Source organism: Balaenoptera ricei, chromosome 19 (assembly GCF_028023285.1).
Source record: "Balaenoptera ricei isolate mBalRic1 chromosome 19, mBalRic1.hap2, whole genome shotgun sequence".
NCBI classification, from domain to species: Eukaryota; Metazoa; Chordata; class Mammalia; order Artiodactyla; family Balaenopteridae; genus Balaenoptera; species Balaenoptera ricei.
The window spans coordinates 18938612-18956974 of record NC_082657.1 but is presented as its reverse complement, the minus strand read 5'-3'; the positions used below and the strand labels follow the sequence as shown (position 1 = coordinate 18956974).

The window sequence follows — 18363 nt, the reverse complement described above, 5'->3', positions numbered from 1 at the left end:
ATGTTGAAAATTGTTATTGTTTTTTCCTGGTTTTAAAATCCTGTTCCTTTTTTTTCAGAGACAAAAGGATCTGTCCTGATCGACACCATGTTAATCCAGAAGTAGACATGCCAAGGAAGTTATCCAACCAAACTCTACCAGTGTCTGGATACATAAAAGTAAGTCCTATTAAAGAACTTGTCCAATGATTAATGGTCATTTTAATGAACAACTTTCATTCTTTAAGAGGTAGAATTTAATAGAATGCAATTATGGCAGTATTAATTACCACCGTTAATCTGACAGTAGGCACTTATTTTAAGGGTTCTTATATGGTGCCGTATTTCAAGGTGCCAGTTTGTTCAGAAAACCAAGATCAAATTGGAAGATAGATAAACCACTTAAATTTAGGGATTTCTTAGATATATTTTTAGAAAGTTGTTTCCCTTTGGGGACTATTAAAAATAATGTGATGATTACGTGAACCTTTTCAGATCATCCGTGATTATTCCTTTGGGGAATATTCTGAGATGCAGATAGAATTGCTGAGTTGAGTTGTCACTTTCTTGTGACTCTTTTTTTTTTTCATTATTTCTTCCTTTCTTTTTGAGTTTGAGTGTTCTGCCTTCACCTTCCCTTTCCCTTAGGGCGAATCTGTTACGTTCATTCATGCCTGTGCTCCTCCTTGTGTGGCTGTGCTGTACTCATTTCCTGGGGCTGTTGTACAGATACCATGAACTGGGTGCCTTAAAACAGCACAGAGTTATTCTCTCACAGTCCTGGGAGCCAGAGTTTGAAATCAAGGTGTCAGCCGGCTGTGCTCCATCTGAAGACTCTGGAAGACAGTCCTTTTCCTGCCTCTTCCAGCTGCTGTTGACTCCAGGCGTTCCCTGGCCTGTCCTCACCTCGTGGCCACGTCCCTCCAGTCTCTGCCTTCATCTTCACATCACCCTCTCCTCTTCTCTCTGTGCCTCTTACAAAGCACACTTGTCAGTGGATAAAGGGCCCACCCGCATAATCCACAGTGATCTCCTCACCCAGAGATACTTAATTACATCTGCGAACACCTTTTTTCCAAATAAGGTCACAGTCACAGATCGTGGGAGTTAGCACAGAGATAGTTTTCTTTGGGGGCATGGCTGGAGGCATGGATTACCATTCAACCCAATACAGGTTTCATTGATGAAATGATTTTTTTCTTTAATTTCTGATTCTTTCCCAAGTTCTATCACCTCATTTCTACATTTTAAAATTCTGATTTATGTGGTTCTTTTATATCATATATCATTTTCTTAATCTAAAAGGCAGCTAGTTTTGAAATTGGAGTACAGTTTTAATCTGTTTTGTGGGTACGTTTTTCTGGTGGCCTTCATTGTCTCTAGGGACTGTTATTCTGCTTCTTATTCCCTTTTTTATTATTGTAACTTAACATGGGATTTGACCTTGATACTTTGCTGTTGCTCATTTTTTGACAAAATTCCTTTTCCTTAAATTTAAGGAGGAGGTGTGGGTCAGGATAACTTTTCTAATTTCAGAGTTTCCATTTCTGTTGTTTCCATGTCTTGTTAAAAAAAAAAAAATGAAAACACAGTTTCTGAGAATTTTGAGATGCCCTGGCTCTGTGCCCCTCACCCAGGTATATCTGGCCTTTTTCTTCCTTCATTTTTCTTGTCCCTGGGTGGACAGTTAGGAGATTTCACAGGGGCCCAGCCTTCACCCACTATCAGAATGCGTGAAAGCCTTCCGGTTCAGCTGCCCTTGTCAGCCCGGCCCACCGTGTTTTCGGTGAATACCTGCTGCCTCTTGTGGAATCCTCCTGGTCCTAGTCTTTCAGACGAGCTCATACCTCCCACTGCTGCTTCCTGCACAGACAGTGATGCCATGCAGGTCTTGTGATGTGGGTGGGTTTTACTCATCTGCTATTTTTGTTGTTGTTATCTAAGTTAATAGATTTTATTTTTTTGAGCAGTTTTAGTTTTACAGAAAAACTGAGCAGAAAATACAGAGTTCCCCTGTACTCTCCCCCGGCACCCCCCACCAGTTTCCCCTATTATTAACATCTTTCATTATTGTGGTACATGTGTGATAATAGATGAGCCAATATTGATAATTATTATTATTATTTTTTAATATTAATTTATTTTTTAAAGAGCTCCTGACTTATTTATTTATTTATTTATTTACTTTATTTATTTTTTTGGCTGTGTTGGGTCTTCGTTTCTGTGCGAGGGCTTTCTCTAGTTGTGGCAAGCGGGGGCCACTTGCGGTGCACGAGCCTCTCACGGTCGCGGCCTCTCTTGTTGCGGGGCACAGGCTCCAGACGCGCAGGCTCAGTAGTTGTGGCTCACGGGCCCAGTTGCTCCGTGGCATGTGGGATCTTCCCAGACCAGGGCCCGAACCCGTGTCCCCTGCATTGGCAGGCAGATTCTCAACCACTGCACCACCAGGGAAGCCCCCCTGATAATTATTATTAACTAAAGCCTACAGTTTAAGTTAAGGTTCACTCCTTGTAGTGTATGTTCTATGGACTTTGCCAAGTGTATGATGACACGTATCCACCATTACAGTATCACACAGAATACTTTCACTGCCCTGAAAATCCCCTGTGCACTCCACCCGTCGTCCATCCCTTTACCTCTTCCCCAGAATTCCTAGCAGTCACCCATCTTTTTACCGTCTCTGTAGTTTTGCCTTTTTCAAAATGTCATATAGTTGCAATCATATAGGGTGTAGGTTTTTTGAACTGGCTTCTTTCATTTAGCAGTTTGCATTTAAGATTCTTCCATGCCTTTTTGTGGCTTAATAGGTTATTTTTATTGCTGAATATACTACAGTTTGTTTATCCATTCACCTATTGAGGGACATCTTGGTTGCTTCCAATTTTTGGCAATTATGAATAATGCTAGGATAAATATTCAAGTGCAGGTTTTTGTGTAGACAGAAGTTTTCAACTCATTTGGGTAAATAAATACCAAAGAGTGTGACTGTTGTGTGTGATTATATATAGTAAGACTATGTTTTGCTTTGTAAGAAACTACAAAACTGTTTTCTGAAGTGACTATACCATTTTACATTCTTACCAGCAATGAATGAATGAGACTTCTTGTTGTTCCACATCCTTGCCAGTATTTGACGTTGTCAGTGTTTTAGATCTTAGCCATTCAATTAGGTGTGTAGTGGTATCTCATTGTCTTAATTTGCAATTCCCTGATGACATGTGATGTTGAGCACCTTTTCATATGCTTATTTATCAGCTGTATGTCTTCTTTGCTGAAATATCTGTGAGATAATATGTTCAGGATTTTTGCCCAGTTTTTAATTGAGTTGTTTGTTTTCTTATTATTGAGTTTTAAGAGTTCTTTGTATATTTTGGATACTAGTCTTATCAGATATGTGTTTCGTAAAAATTTTCTCCCAGCCATTGGCTTGTCTTTTCATTTTCTTTATATAGTCAGCTCCTGTTATCCGTGGATTCAACCAACCTCAAATCTAAAATATTTGGCAAGCAAGACTTGAATTTGCAGTGGTCCAGCAACTATTTACATAGCATTTGCATTGTATTTACAACTATTTACATAGCATTTACATTGTATTAGGTATTATGAATAATCTAGAGATGATTTAAAGTATATCCTTAGGCTGTCCTTAGGTTATATGCAAATTCTTACACCATTTTATGTAAGGGACTTAAGCATCCAAGAATTTTGGTATTCACAGGGGGTCCTGGAACCAATCCTCCATGGATACTAAAAGATGATTATAGTGTCATTTGGACAGCAGAAATTTTTAATTTTAATGAAGTCCAACTTTCCAATTTTTTCTATCACAGATTGTGCTTTTGTCGTTGTATCCAAAGAGTCAGTGCCAAACCCAGGGTCACCTGGAGTTTCTCCTATGTTATCATCCTCATCTGCTTTTATTTTGGGGTCCATGGGGATATTTTGTTAATTACGTTTTGTTGCAGTATGTCCCTGGCTTTGGCTTTGCTGTCTCACTGCTCTGTCTGTCTTTATGTGGGGGATTCAGAGAGAGTCAAAAAATATAACAGCTCACTGCGGCCACCTTCCCAGAACCCCTCTAACCAAGACCCTTCTTTTTATTTAATTTTATTTTTATTTTTTACTTTATTGAAGTATAGTTGATTTTCAATGTAGTGTTTCTGTTGTACAGCAAAGACTGATTCAGATACATATATATATATATATATCTATATATATATATATTCTTGTTCATATTCTTTTCCATTATGGTTTATTACAGGATATTGAATATAGTTCCCTGTGCTATACAGTAGGACCTTGTTGTTGTTTATCTGTTTTATATGTATTAGTTTGTATCTGCTAATCCCAAACTCCTAATTTATCCCTCCCCCACCCCCTTTCCTCTTTGGCAACCATAAGTTTGTTTTCTATGTCTGTCAGTCTGTTTCTGATATGTAAATAAGGTCATTTGTGTCATATTTTAGATTCCACGTATAAGTGATATCATATAATATTTGTCTTTCTCTGTCTGACTTACTTCACTCAGTATGATCATCTCTAGGTCCATCCATGTTGCTGCAAATGGCATTATTTCATTCTTTTTTATGGCTGAGTAATATTCCATTGTGTATATATACCACATCTTCTTTATTCATTCATCTGTTGATGGACATTTAGGTTGCTTCCATGTCTTGACTGTTGTAAATAGTGCTGCTATGAACATTGGGGTGCATGTATCTTTTCGAATTAGAGTTTTCTCTGGATATATGCCCAGGAGTGGGATTGCTGGATCATATGCTAGCTCTATTTTTAGTTTGTGAAGGAACCTCCATGCTGTTTTCCATAGTGGCTGCACCAATTTACATTCCCACCAACAGTGTAGGAGGATTCCCTTTTCTCCACATCCTCTCCAGCATTTATTGTTTGTAAACTTTTTAATGATGGCCATTCTGACCGGTGTGAGGTGGTACCTCATTGTAGTTGTGATTTGCATTTCTCTAATATTTAGTGATGTTGAGCATCTTTTCATGTGCCTTTTGGCCATCTCTTTGTCTTCTTTGGAGAAATGGTCTTCTGCCCATTTTTGATTGGGTTATTTGTTTTTGTTCTTGTTTTAGAGTTGTATGAGCTGTTTGTATATTTTGGAAATTAAGCCCTTGTCAGTCGCATCATTTGCAAATATTTTCTTCTGTTCCATAGGTTGTCTTTTCATTTTGTTTATGGTTTCCTTTGCTGTGCAAAAGCTTATAACCTTGATTAGGTCCCATTTGTGTACTTTCACATTTATTTCTGTTGCCTTCAGAGACTGACCTAAGAAAACATTGGTACAATTTATGTCAGAGAATGTTTTGCCTATGTTCTCTTCTAGAAGTTTTATGGTGTCATGCCTTATATTTAAGTCTTTAAGCCATTTTGAGTTTATTTTTGTTTATGTTGTGAGGGTGTGTTCTAACTTCATTGATTTACATGCAGCTGTCCAGCTTTCCCAACACCACTTGCTGAAGAGACTGTCTTTTCTCCATTGTATATTCTTGCCTCCTTTGTTGAAGATTAATTGACTGTAGGTGTGTGGGTTTATTTCTGGGCTCTCTATTCTGTTCCATTGATCCATATGTCTGTTTTTGTGTCAGTATCACACTGTTCTGATTACCATAGCTTTGTAGTATTGTCTGAAGTCTGGGAGAGTTATGCCTCCAGTTTTGTTCTTTTTCCTCAGGATTGCTTTGGAAATTCTGGGCCTTTTATGGTTCCATATATATTTTAGGATTATTCTAGTTCTGTGAAAAATGTCATGGATAATTTGATAGGGATCACATTAAATCTGTAAATTGCTTTGGGTAGTATGGCCATTTTTAACAATATTAATTCTTCCAATCCAAGAGCATGGGATATATTTCTATTGAATCATCTTCAATTTCCGTTATCAGTGTTTTATAGTTCTCAACATACAAGTCTTTCACATCCTTGGTCAGGTTGATTCCTAAGTATTTTATTTTTAAAAGGGATTTTTTTTTTAACTTTCCCTTTCTGATATTTCATTGTTAGTGTAAAGACATGCAACAAATTTCTGTATGTTATTAATCTTGTATCCTGCTACCTTGCTGAGTTCATTTATCAGTTCTAGTAGTTTTTGTGTGGAGTCTTCAGGGTTTTCTATATACAGTATCATGTCATCTCCCTATAATGATACTTTCACTTCTTCTCTTCCAATTTGGATACCTTTTATTTCTTTCTCTTGTCTGATTGCTGTGGCTAGGACTTCCAATACTACATTGAATAGAAGTGGTGAGAGTGGGCACACTTGTCTTGTTCCAGATTTTAACGGGAAGGCTTTCAGCTTTTACCATTGAGTATTATGTTGGCTGTGGATGTGTCATAAATAGCTTTTATTATGTTGAGATATATTCCCTCTGTACCACTTTAGTAAGAGTTTTTATCATGAACGGATGTTGAATTTTATCAAATGCTTTTTCTACATCTATTGAGATGACCATATGTGGTTTTTATCTTTACTTTTGTTGATGGAGTGTATCACATTTATTGATTTGCGTATGTTGAACCATCCTTGTGACCCTGGGATGAATCCAGCTTGATCGTGGTGTATGATCTTTTTTATGTGTTGTTGGATTCAGTCTGCTAATATTTGATTGAGAATTTTTGCAACTATATTCATCAAAGATATTGGCCTGTGATTTTATCTTGTGGTATTATCTTTGTCTGCTTTTGGTATCAGGGTGATAGTGGCTTCATAGAATGACTTTGGGAGTGTTCCCTCCTCTTCAATCTTTTGGAAGAGTTTGAGAAGGATTGGTATTAGTTGTTCTTTGTATGTTTGATAGAATTCCCCAGTGAAGCCATCTGGTCCTGGACTTTTGTTTGCAGGGAGTTTTTAAATTACATACCCCCATACCCCTGGTTCCCAGGGTATCTGCTTTCTGTCACTATGGTTTTGTCTTTTACTGGAATTTCATATTAATGGAATTGTACAGTATGTGGTCTTTTGAGTCTGATTTCTATTACTCAGTGTATTACTTTTGAGATTCGCCTGTGTTGTTCTCTTTTATTGCTGTGTAGGATTCCATTGTGTGTTTGTCTGTTCACAGATCGGTGGACATTTGGGTTGTTGACAGTTTCTGGCTGCTTTGATCATTTGTGTTACATCTTTGACAGTACATTTTCTTTTCTCTTGAGTAAGACCTAGGAGTGGAATTGCTGAGTCATATGATAAGTGTATGTTTGTAAGAAACTGCCAAACAGTTTTCCAAAGAGGTGGTACCATTTCACATTCTGACCAGCACTGCATGCAAGAATTCCAGCTGGTCCACATTCTCATCAGTACTTGGTATTCTCAGTCTGTAATTTTTGCCACTCTGTTGCATTTGCACTGGTATCTTATTTGTGTTACCCTGGTGATAAAGAATCTTAGACATCTTTCCACTGCTTACTGGCCATTTGTATCTCTTCTTTTGTTAACTTTCTGTTTAGAATTTTTGCCCATTTTTTATTTGGGTTTCCTTCCTGTTGAATTTTAACAGTTCTTTATATATTCTAGATATCCTTTGTCAGATATATTGTAAATGTTTTCTCCCAATGGAAAAGCAAAAGTTTTTAATTTTGATGAAGCCTAGTTTTTTACTTTTTTATTTTGTATTTTGTGCTTTTCATGCCATAAGAAATCTTTGCCTACCATATGGTTGCAAAGATTTTTCCCAGCGTTTTTATTCTAGAAGCTGTATAGTTTTACATTTAGCTCTGTGATGCATCTCAAGTTAACTTTTGTATGTGGCAGAGTTTTTTAAAAGGAGGCAAGGTTTTTTCTTCTGGATAATTGGTTGCTCCAGCATCATTTACTATAAAGACCTTCTTCTTCCCCTAAGTTACATTGGCACCTTTGACAAAAATTAGGAGACCATATATGTGATTTCTGAATTCTTTTTTTACTATTTATTTATTTATTTGGCTGTGTCAGGTCTTAGTTGCAGCACGCAAGCTCTTTGTTGCAGTGCGTGGGCTCCCTAGGTGTGGTACGCAGGCTCTAGAGCACGCAGGCTTAGTTGCCCCCCTCACATGTGGGTTCTTAGTTCCTTGACCAGGGATCGAACCTGCGTCCGCTGCATTGGAAGGCAGATTCTTAACCACTAGACCACCAGGGAAGTCCTGATTTCTGAATTCTTTATTCTGCTCCTTGGTTGCTTTGTCCTTATACAGTATCACACTGGTTTGATTACTGTAGCTTTATAATCTTGAAAACTGGTGGGTAAGTCTTCCAACTTTGCCTGTCTTCTTCGGTATCCTTTTGACTATTACTTTGCATGTCCATATAAAATTTTAGACTCAGGTTACCAATATCTATTATACTTAGAATCCTGGTGGGATTTTGATTGGCATTTCATTGAGTCTGATACCGAACCAACCTTGGGTCCACTTGCCTGTGTGCATGGTAAAGCCACTCTACTGACACCAGGTTGTAGTGAAGGAAGTTCAGCGTTTATTGTAAGGTGCCAATACAAGGAGAACGAGTGGCTCATGCTTTAAAAACCCCCAACTCCCCAGTGGGTTTCAGGAAAGCATTTTTAAGGCCAGGTGAGGGATGGGGAGTGAGAGGGTAGGTGATCAGCTCCTGCACAATTCTCTGATTGGTTGATGGTGAGATAACAGAGTGGTGTCACGGGGATTAACATTATCAATCCTTAGGCCCCAGTAGGCCTGGGGGCTATGTGCTCATTGGTCATCAAGTAGTTAACATCTTCTATTTGGTGTGGGGTTTTCACATCTGTAAAACAACTCAGGAAACACGCACAGATACAATTACCTGGGTACTTCATAGAGAAGCTAAAGCAGAAGATATGGGGGAGGGGTCTGCCATGGGAAGACCCCACAGGGTCCTACTCGGTTTCAAGTCTATAGATTAGTACAGGAAGAATTGACATCTTAGCAGTACTGAGTCTTCTTAGTCCATTAACGTGGTATATCACTGCATTTGTCTAGGTCATCTTTAATTTTCTAAGCAATGTGTTACAATTTTCAGTAGATCTTTTAGTTTTTGTGTTAAACTTATCCCTAGTATTTCATGTTTTTGGATGTCATTGTTGTTTTTCCTTAAACTTCATTTTCTAATTGTTTTAGAAATGCGATTGATTTCTGTATCTTACCTTGTGTCCTGCAACCTTAACAAACTGAATTACTGGTGAGAGGGGAATCGAAACAGGTGGGGAGGTGTGTGGCCAGAAGGGACCCTCCCACGTGCCCAGGACTGAGGGGTTTCCCGCCACCCGGGACGTTCGGTGCTGGAACCAGGACGAGTGGGTCACCCATCTGGAGGCCTCACGCTCTGCCCCTCTGTCGGGAGAGTCCAGTCCACAAGCTGCTTTTTGCCACCTCCGTTCTGCCAGCTCAGTGTGTCGTGGATGTGCTGATGCCGTGTGGAGGGGACTGCCACAGACTGATGCCTGCTCGGCCTGGACTTTGTTCATCAGTGTGTGGTGAACACAAAGCCTTCTAACGTAGGAAATGTGGGGGAAAAGGAACTCTCCCCTTATTCCTGTCATCCTAAAACAGTCACCATTGGCATCTTAGTATATTTTCTCTGTTACTTTTCTTTGTGCATCTTTCAGGAAATATATTTGCAGTTGGAGTGTATGTTATATCCTGCCAAGCTCTCATAACATTGTAGTGAGAGTTTTTCCTATCCCCTGCATCTCCTCCCCACTGACTCCTGTCACCCAGTGGGCTTCTGTCTGGGATGCCAGGTTGTTGGGGCCCCTAAACCATAGGGGAGAAGACTCCCTGGGAGAGGCCATGTGCCAGGCTAGAAGGAATACTGAATTCCCTGCCCAAGATGAGGGCCGGCTTAAAAGAGCACTGGGGGTTCACTGAGGCAGATTCTCCACGGGCTGGAGGACGGCTGGGTTGGGAACCATGATAGATGTGCTACTTGTCCTCTCCCGGCTCTCCTTCCAGTGGGGATGGTCAGCAGTGAGTAAGATGGTGACCGTGCTGCGGAGAGGATGAAATGCAGTGAAGTTCTGCGGTGTGTGCTGGGAGACACGGGGCCCTTTGGAAATTAGAGGCAGGGAGGGGCCCTCTGAGGAGGGGTCAGCTGCCCTGAGGCCCAAATGATAAGAAGGATCCAGCCATGAGACTATCTAGGGAAGAAATTCCAGGCAGCGGAAGCAGCAAGTGCAAAGGCCCTGAGGTAGGAGTTATGTGGAATGTTTGTGGAGTAGGACAAGGCTTATGGCGAGTGTGAGGGGGGCAGGCAATGAAGCTGGGGCGGAGGGGAGCACAGGGGAGAGCCACAGGCTGTCAGCCCTGTGAGATCCAGCACCTTTTGGTCACAAGGGCTGACCTCTCCCCTGCCTGCCCTGCCTCCCAGATGGCACTGCCCACCAAATAACCACTGCTCACTCCTGCCGTCTGCTCACTCTTGCTCTGTAGCCAGGGCTCCCTGCCCTAATGCATACTGTTTGCCCCCCGTCTGGAAGGCCTCCTCCGTACTCTTGCATACCTGTGCACGCCGACACCCCGACACATGCCAATAACCCTGTGTACGCTTGCCTGTGAAGAGTTATCTTCTTGACCACACACCAGCTGTGGCACATCTGTCCACCCATGGTTGCTTAGGGTCCCTGTAGGACATGCTTCCTCTCTGTGTCCCTCGTGCCTCATACACAGCAGGCTCTTACTGAAATACTTCAGAAAGGGCTCAAGAGATGAGGAGGCTATTTTTTTTAAGGATTTTTATAAAGTGCAGTTAAAAAGTAAACAAAGGAACACTTACTAATAATAAAGCTTTAGACTAATATTTACCCAAAACCCCTTCCATTAGATTTAAAGTGAAACTATAATTATTTGTGTGTATGCTAAGGTTTTTATTTTGTGTTTTGGTCAGTTTCCTAGTTTATTTTTAAATCCCTGTTGTGTGCTTTGGGCTCTTAGGTCAGGTGCTGACTTCTGCAGATACCTCTTTGCTTCAGAGTGAGGTTTTTTTTGAAGGGATTTTATTTTATTTTATTTCTTTAACATCTTTATTGGAGTACAAGTGCTTTACAATGGTGTGTTAGAGTGAGTTTGTTTTCTGAATATGTTTACTGTTTATGTTTCAGATAATACCCTTTTATATTTTGAATGCAACAAATTACTTTGGTCGTGTAGTTGATAAACATCTGGATCCTTATGCAACTCTTACCGCTGAAATGAAAGAGTATTTTGAAGATTCCAGTAATAAAACAACTGTTGAAAAGGTGGAGAAATTTGGATTATATGGATTAGCAGAAAAAGTAGTTTTCCACAGGTAAAATGTCTCTTTATTTCATCTCAAGAGGTTGTGAAGCATAAGGTAACTTCAAGTGGCGTTGAATTCCTCTTTTCATCTCTGTGCATCTGACCGGTGTACACATACTGAGCCTGGCTGCCTCCCAGGAGGGTGCTGGTGGGGTCGTGCCCACCCTAGTCCGGCTCAGCTGTGCTCTCGAGGCTCATCTGCCCTGGGGCTGCTGAGCACAGAGCGTGGATGACAGTGTGACATTTACATATGGACCGTCATCGACTCACTTAATTCTTACGAAATGCCCATAAGGTGGGCACAGTTCCCATTTTACAGATAAGCAGACTGAGCCCTGGTGAGGTTACGTAAGTTCGCTAGGTCAGCTCAAGAAGTGGCGCTGTCAGCGTTCCATCCTGCCTCGTGTGCCTGTTTGCACCGACGTCCCTCGAATGCCCCACCCGTCCCCGCTTGGTGATAGCCCAGATTGAGAACCTTGGAACATTTAATTTGCTATGTTAATTTTTCTTGTGTTGTCAGATAAAGGAATTTCCTTTATTCAACATAGGTATACTTGAATTAAATAAATCATGGCTAAGTGCTCTTGATGACTCCAGTTATTTTATTTCTAGTATGGAGTAAAGCCATGCAGTTTAGGGAACTTTTGTGGGGTTTGCTTCTAACGAGGAAGCCGAGGCGACGATTATGTCCCTTTGGGTCTCTGTGTTAGACCGAGGCCACTGTTGTCCTGTAGGGTTCAGGTGTTGGAGACAAGCCAGAAGGAGGACACATGGGCCCTGGATAATGTCCTTGTGAAGTTCATAGATGAAGGCAGGACCGAACTCATCGCAAGAGACCAGTTGCTTCACCTCCCAGAAAGTTTCCACACTCTGCCCCCGCAAGCTGTGGAGTTTATCGTTTGTAGAGTGAAACCCGCGGACAATGAAATTGAATGGAATCCAAAGGTGAGTTATTTTGGCTTTTTATATTTTGTTGACTTTCAGAATTTATTTAACCCAGAATATACACAGAATTGAGGTGTATTTGAATTTGGAGTATTGGGTTTGGGTTAACTGCTTCATGTTTCTGGGCAGGAATGCACTTAACAGCGCTATGTGTAGACTAGCTCTGAGCCCAAAGAGAGGCCGGGCGTGATTGGCCATGGTCGTCATTAGTGCTCACACACTTTGGGTGTAAAATATGCACTATGCTAAAAATAAACTGGCTGTTACTTAAAGAGAATAAACAGTGTACGCACTTAGAAAAGTGGATACCCCTGTCACGGGGCACATAGGTGATGGACACTCTCTGGAGGGACCAGGTAATTCCACTGGGGTTGGGAAGATGGGCAAGGAAAGAGAGAGAGAGTCCAGAAAAGCTTCCAAAGGAGGGGCCATTCCCTCTGGGTCCTTCAGAATGGGTAACTAGGATGTCACCAAGTAGAGCGGATAAGGCTCTGTGAAGGCGAAGAAGCCTCCCTGTACCAAGACATGGGGCACATGCCGTCTCGGGTGGGTGGAGAGGCCCAGCCCTCGGCGCGGCAGGGACATCACCAGAGCAGTAAGTCCTGTTCATAACGAGGCTCCTGATTCTTCAAAGGAAGGCTAAATTTCATACAGTCTGATGAACAGGATATGACAGAAGCCATTGCAGTTGGCAAGGCAAAAAGTTTACTTATAAACAGTGGAGCTGAATGAGGATGGGTGCAGAGGTGAGTCCCAAGCACAGGTCTGTGCTGTGGACTCGTCACACCACGTGGTTCCCAGCGTGGGTGCATGCCCCCCATCCCCTCTGTCAGCTGTCAACCTGTCTTTAAAGGATGGATGTTTCTTTCTTTGGAAGCTCAGTGAGAGAGTGAGGAGAGAGAGTTCTGCTGTTGGTGGGGACCAGGGCCCCTCAGCCCCAGTGTGTGACCTCGTCCTCTGGAGCAGCTGGAACACCCAGTGCTCGGGACTCACCTTTGCACCTGTCCTCATTCGTCTCCACTGACGGTTACCCTTGTCGGTGAAGGGGTGTGATGGCCTCCATAACCTGCCTCGTGGGGTGGTCGTGAGGCTCAAATGAAAGGCATGGAAAAGCTTCTTGAAAAACTATAGAGCACATACAGAATAAAGTATTTTCTTAAAGCTTCAGATAAATTACTTAAGTGTTTTGTTTTTTTGCAGGTTACTAGGTACATTCATCATAAAATTAATGGGAAACTGCATGATGCAAAAGTGATGTTGGCTTTAGGAAATACGGTTTGGATTGATCCAATGGTAAGTATGCAGTTTTCTTGAAAAGAAACATGTGTTTGAATGGGCCCCTAAAATTATCCAAATTATTCTAACCTGTTGCCTGAATAACTATTTGCCTCACATAAACGGAGGCTTATTTGGTAAAGGCTCTGTGTAAAGGAGAGCTTTTTCCATGTTATTTGGGTCATGAATGTGGTCATGGGTTTTTTGGTTTAAGGGGACCTTTTACATTGTAACCCAGCACTCACAGGTGTGTGTGTGTGTGTGTGTGTGTGTGTGTGTGTGTGTAAATCACACACAGTCACACATACAGCCGAGACAGAAACTTCATGAAACTATTGTTAGCACACGCGACAGTCTCTGCCATTTATAATTCTCTTCCAAGTGGTGGCTGTGCACTGGTATCCGATTTCACAGTCCACTGCCCGCACGGGTGGGAAGCCCTGGGACAGGATCTGCTGCCCGCACGGGTGGGAAGCCCTGGGACAGGATCCGCTGCCCGCATGGGTGGGAAGCCCTGGGACAGGATCCGCTGCCTGCACAGGTGGGAAGCCCTGGGACAGGAACCGCCCTGCAGAAGCGCGGCCGTGCGCTGGCGTAGCTGTAAGTGATCTTAGAGTGGTCAGTAATGTGGAGGATTCCGGTCCTCAGGCTTTTCCAAGACAGATTTTATTATGTTCACGGTTCCTACCTCGTCCATCCACCAGATATTTATTGAGCACCTACTGGGTGCTAGGACCTGTACGGGGCACTGGAATTCCATCCGTGAGCAGACTCCTACCCTGTGGGGGTGGGTGGGACTGAGCATGAGGCCAGGACATGTGACTCGGGGCCTCAGCCCGTCCCTGCTGAGGCCGGCACCATCCCCGCTCTGCTGGCACCCTGAACTCTTACTTTTCAATTCAGAGTTTTGCTCTGTTAGACTTAAATCTTAATTATTATGATTATTTATACGATTTTAAGAAATTCAGTTCATTAAAACTGTTTTGTTGAAAGTTATTTTTATAAGAGTAAAAAAGCCTTAACGTGGAACAAAGAGTTTGGGTATAAGATTTAAGAGTAAGAGGAGAATATGGTTTTTAGAAGGGAAGGTGGAGACTACCAGTGCGGGTAAATGAAGAGGTCTCGGGGGTCTTAGTCAATGTCATAACAGTCAATATTGTCGTGGTTTTTCATCAGAGAAAAAAATGGAAACTTTATTAAGCAAGGATTTTTAAAACTATAGCTAAGAGAATGAAGCAAAAAAACCAAAACCCACCTGGCAAACATGCTTCCGCAGCTCCAAAGTGTAGCAGTGTTCATGGCACGCTGGAGGGGAGGCAGAGCCCACACCTGCCGCCTTCTCCCGCCGGCACCAGCTCGGTCCCCAGGCTGAGTGGAGAAAGGCTCTTCTGCTGTCGCTGGACGGGAGTGCATTCCTATTCCCGCGCTCCCTGGGGAGACACCCCAGCCAGCGCGAGCCTGGTCTACTCCGACCCCCGTGAAAGTCCTGGGGCCACACCTCCCACCAACAGGAATCAGACAATTGCACATTTTCGTGCTTTACTTAATTTTATGTAAACTGAAATGGATGAGAATGTTTTGGTTGCAGAAAAAAACAAGTGGAGGAAACTGTCCAGGACGCAGGATTTAGGGCCTTGGTGCGGGCGCTTTCTGGGCATCTGAAGACCCGGAGCCTTCTTGTTAGGAGAGGTGAAAGCACAGGAGGGAGAATCAGAAAGATCTAAGAATTGTGTGTGTGGTTACAGCATCACGGACGGGTCTTGTCTGGGATTTTACCTCAGGACTTGATCTTGGCCCCAGCCCCACAGCTGATCATATTTCTCCAGTACGGGGCTGGGTTCTGGAAGATTCCAACGAGGAGGGCCTTGTGGTGGCACATGCCCTGGTGCATCAGACGTTGCACAGTGAGATCAGGAGGCCACGGTGCAGGTGTCTGTGACTCATCTAAAGTTCTAAGTGTAATTCCTGCAAACGTATTTTTTCTTTCATTCAAGGTGCACATTACAAAACTTGCAAACTTGAAAACTTCTGTCATTGATTATAATGTTCGAGCTGAAATTTTGTCAACGGGAATGGGCATTGATAACTCAGAGCATGTAGAACAGCTGAAAAAATTATACAAAGGAGCTAAAGTGCCAACTTTTGAAGAAAGCGTGAGCCAGACCCCGTAAGTGGATTTTTGTCTCCTTTTGGAAGAGCTGTCTTGTGGCGGTGTAACTCACAAGCGTTAGGGACATTTTCTCTGAAAGTAGAATAGTTTAATGGGTCTCTACGTTCCCATCACTCAGCTTCAATAATTACCAGTATTTGGGGAGTCTTATTTTATCCAAACCCCAGCCCACATTTTTGTTTTTGTTTGACTATTATAAAACAAATTCCAAATATATTTCATCTGTATCTCTTACAGAATGAATTTTTGTTAGCTTTTTATTGACAGCACGCATACAGAAAAGAACACGTGTCATAAGTGTGGCTTGGTGGATTTTCTGAGCACAGAAACCAGCCCCAGATCAGAAACAGGGCATGACTCAGAGACACCTCCTGCTCCCTCCCCAAGGGCAGCTGCTTTCCAGACACAAAACAGCATGGGTGGCTCTTCCCTGGTTCGTACTTTGAATGGAATCATGCAATGTGTCTCTTTCATATCTGGCTTCTTTAACTCAGCATTATTTGTGAAATTCATCCATGTTGTGCATGCAGCTGTAGACCTATAGATTCTCATGGCTGCGTCATATTCCATTGTATGAATATAATTTATTTACGCATTCTGTCGAGGGGAGAAATTTCCAGTTCTGGGCCACTTCAAGTGGCACTTTAAACATTCTCCTACATGTGCTTTGGTGCACTTACAAATAAATGTATTCCATTTCTTACGAATGGCATGGAATTGTTGAGTCATAATTAGACTACTGCTCAACAGTTTTCCAAATTGGTTGTACCAGTTTTCACATCCACAAGCAGGATATGAGAGGCTGTGGAAGTCTCTGAGAAAGTACACTGGCCACCCCCAGAGGGGAGGATGGACCCAGCATGTGCATCCACCGAAGGACTCGCATTAAGGGCTCCTTTCGGTCAGGAAGAAATAGCAGACACCTAATAGAAAACGGGGCAAAAGATTTGAACAGACACTTCACAATGTCCAATTCATTAATTGTCCAATAATTAATGTACAAAAAGGTGCTCAGACTCATGACTCATCAGGGAAATGTAAATTAAAGCCACAATGGAGCAATACCGCTTCATAGCCACAAGCAATGAGAGAAAGGAAACACCAAGTGTTGGCAACGATGTGGGGCAACAAAAGCCTTTAAAAAACTTGACTGAAGTGCTGTTACCACAGCCAACAAAGTGAACGGTAATTTCTTAAATTGCATTTTTTAAAAATTGTGTTAAAATATAATACATAACAGAATTTCTCATTTTTATTTGTTTTTTCAAAGTGTGGTAAAATACACGTAAAATCTATCACAGTAACTGTTTTTTAAGTATACAATTCAGTGGCAGTAAGTACGTTCACATTGTTGTGTAACTGTCACCACAGTCTCCAGAAGTTTTCATCATCCCAACAGAAACTCTGTACCCATTAAACCGTAATGCCCATTCTCCCATTCCCTCGGCCCCTGGGAACCTCCGTTCTGCTTTCTGCTTCCATTAATTTACCTGTTCTGGGTACCTCATATAAATGGAATCATACAATATATGTCCTTCTGTGTCTGGCTTATTTCACTTAGCATAATGTTTTCAAGGTTCATCCATGTTGTAGCAGGTGTCAGGATTTCTGTCCTTTTAAGGCTGAAAAATACTCCACTGTATGGATATACAGCATTTTGTTTATCCATTCATCTGTAGTGGATATTTGGCTGTTGTGAATAGTGCTGCTGTGAACATTGGTGTACAAATATCTGTTTAAATTCCTGCTTTCAGCTCTTTTGGAATTTCTGGATCATACGGCAATTCCACGTTTAATTTTTTGAACTGCCAAACTGTTTCCACAACAGCTGTGTGTTATGTTCCCACCAGCAGTGTACAAGGTTCCTGTTTTCTCCACGTCCTCGGCTAGAAATCAGCCTGAAGTGAAAGCTTAGGGTCCTCTCAGGACTTTTCTGAGCGTGCGTCTTGCCTCGGCTGCACATGGCTTTCTCAGTCCCCTTTTGAATGTCCTAATTTCCAGTGAGTCTCCCCCTAGCTTCTCCAGGCCTTCGATGGTCTGTTGTGTGTCTCCTTGCGTCATACCTTGCCTCGGGTGTCCATGGGTCTGTAGTGGCCTTTTCTGAGCAGTGCCCACAGCTTTCCTGCCTGTGTTCTGAGTTCCATGAAACAGAGGTGAGCATCTTGCATTATAGTCCCTCAGGTATCCCCCAGATGGCTTCACACACGAAGTCTGCTCTGCCCTCTCTGGTTTTGGGGGTGGGGGGGTGGGGGAACAGGAAGGTGGTTCACACAGCTTCTGGTGGTTCTTTCAGTGTGTCTATGGGGAAATGGGAACTTGGAGCTTCCTAATCCGCCATTTTGCTCTGTGTGTGTTTTGGATGCTGGAATATTTTGTTCAGTCTAACTTTGTTTCAGTTGACCTAATTAATAGATAAATACTTTTAACTGAAGTTGCCAATAGGTGAAGTTGAAATTTTAAAATTTGTTCATTTATTCAGCAAATATTTATTGATTGTCTACTGGGGATACAGTAGTGAACAAAACAGATGAAGGGCCAGCTCACATTTCAGTGGAGACAAACGATAAACAGGTTACAGAAATACATAGTGGATAATGTGGTGGTATGTGAGATGGAGCTGATTAACACAGAAGGGAAGACAGGGTAGTTTGGGGTCTGAGACGGTGAGCAAAGACCCAAGAGGTGAGGCCTGACCCAGGCAGATACCGAGGCGTAGACCCATGTGGGCAG

At 42.3% G+C, this 18363-nt stretch overlaps 1 protein-coding gene across 4 annotated transcripts in view; it reads left to right on the top strand.

Annotated features, from left to right (window-relative positions):
- The window catches only part of TDRD12 (tudor domain containing 12), an 81064-nt gene that overhangs the window by 55803 nt on the left and 6898 nt on the right, over nt 1-18363 (top strand). For all 4 annotated transcript variants that reach the window (XM_059905022.1, XM_059905021.1, XM_059905024.1 and 1 more), the window contains 5 exons: nt 59-158; nt 11066-11253; nt 11978-12188; nt 13389-13481; nt 15458-15630. In XM_059905022.1, the coding sequence (XP_059761005.1) occupies nt 59-158; nt 11066-11253; nt 11978-12188; nt 13389-13481; nt 15458-15630 (765 nt within the window). The remainder of the gene's footprint in view (nt 1-58; nt 159-11065; nt 11254-11977; nt 12189-13388; nt 13482-15457; nt 15631-18363) is intronic.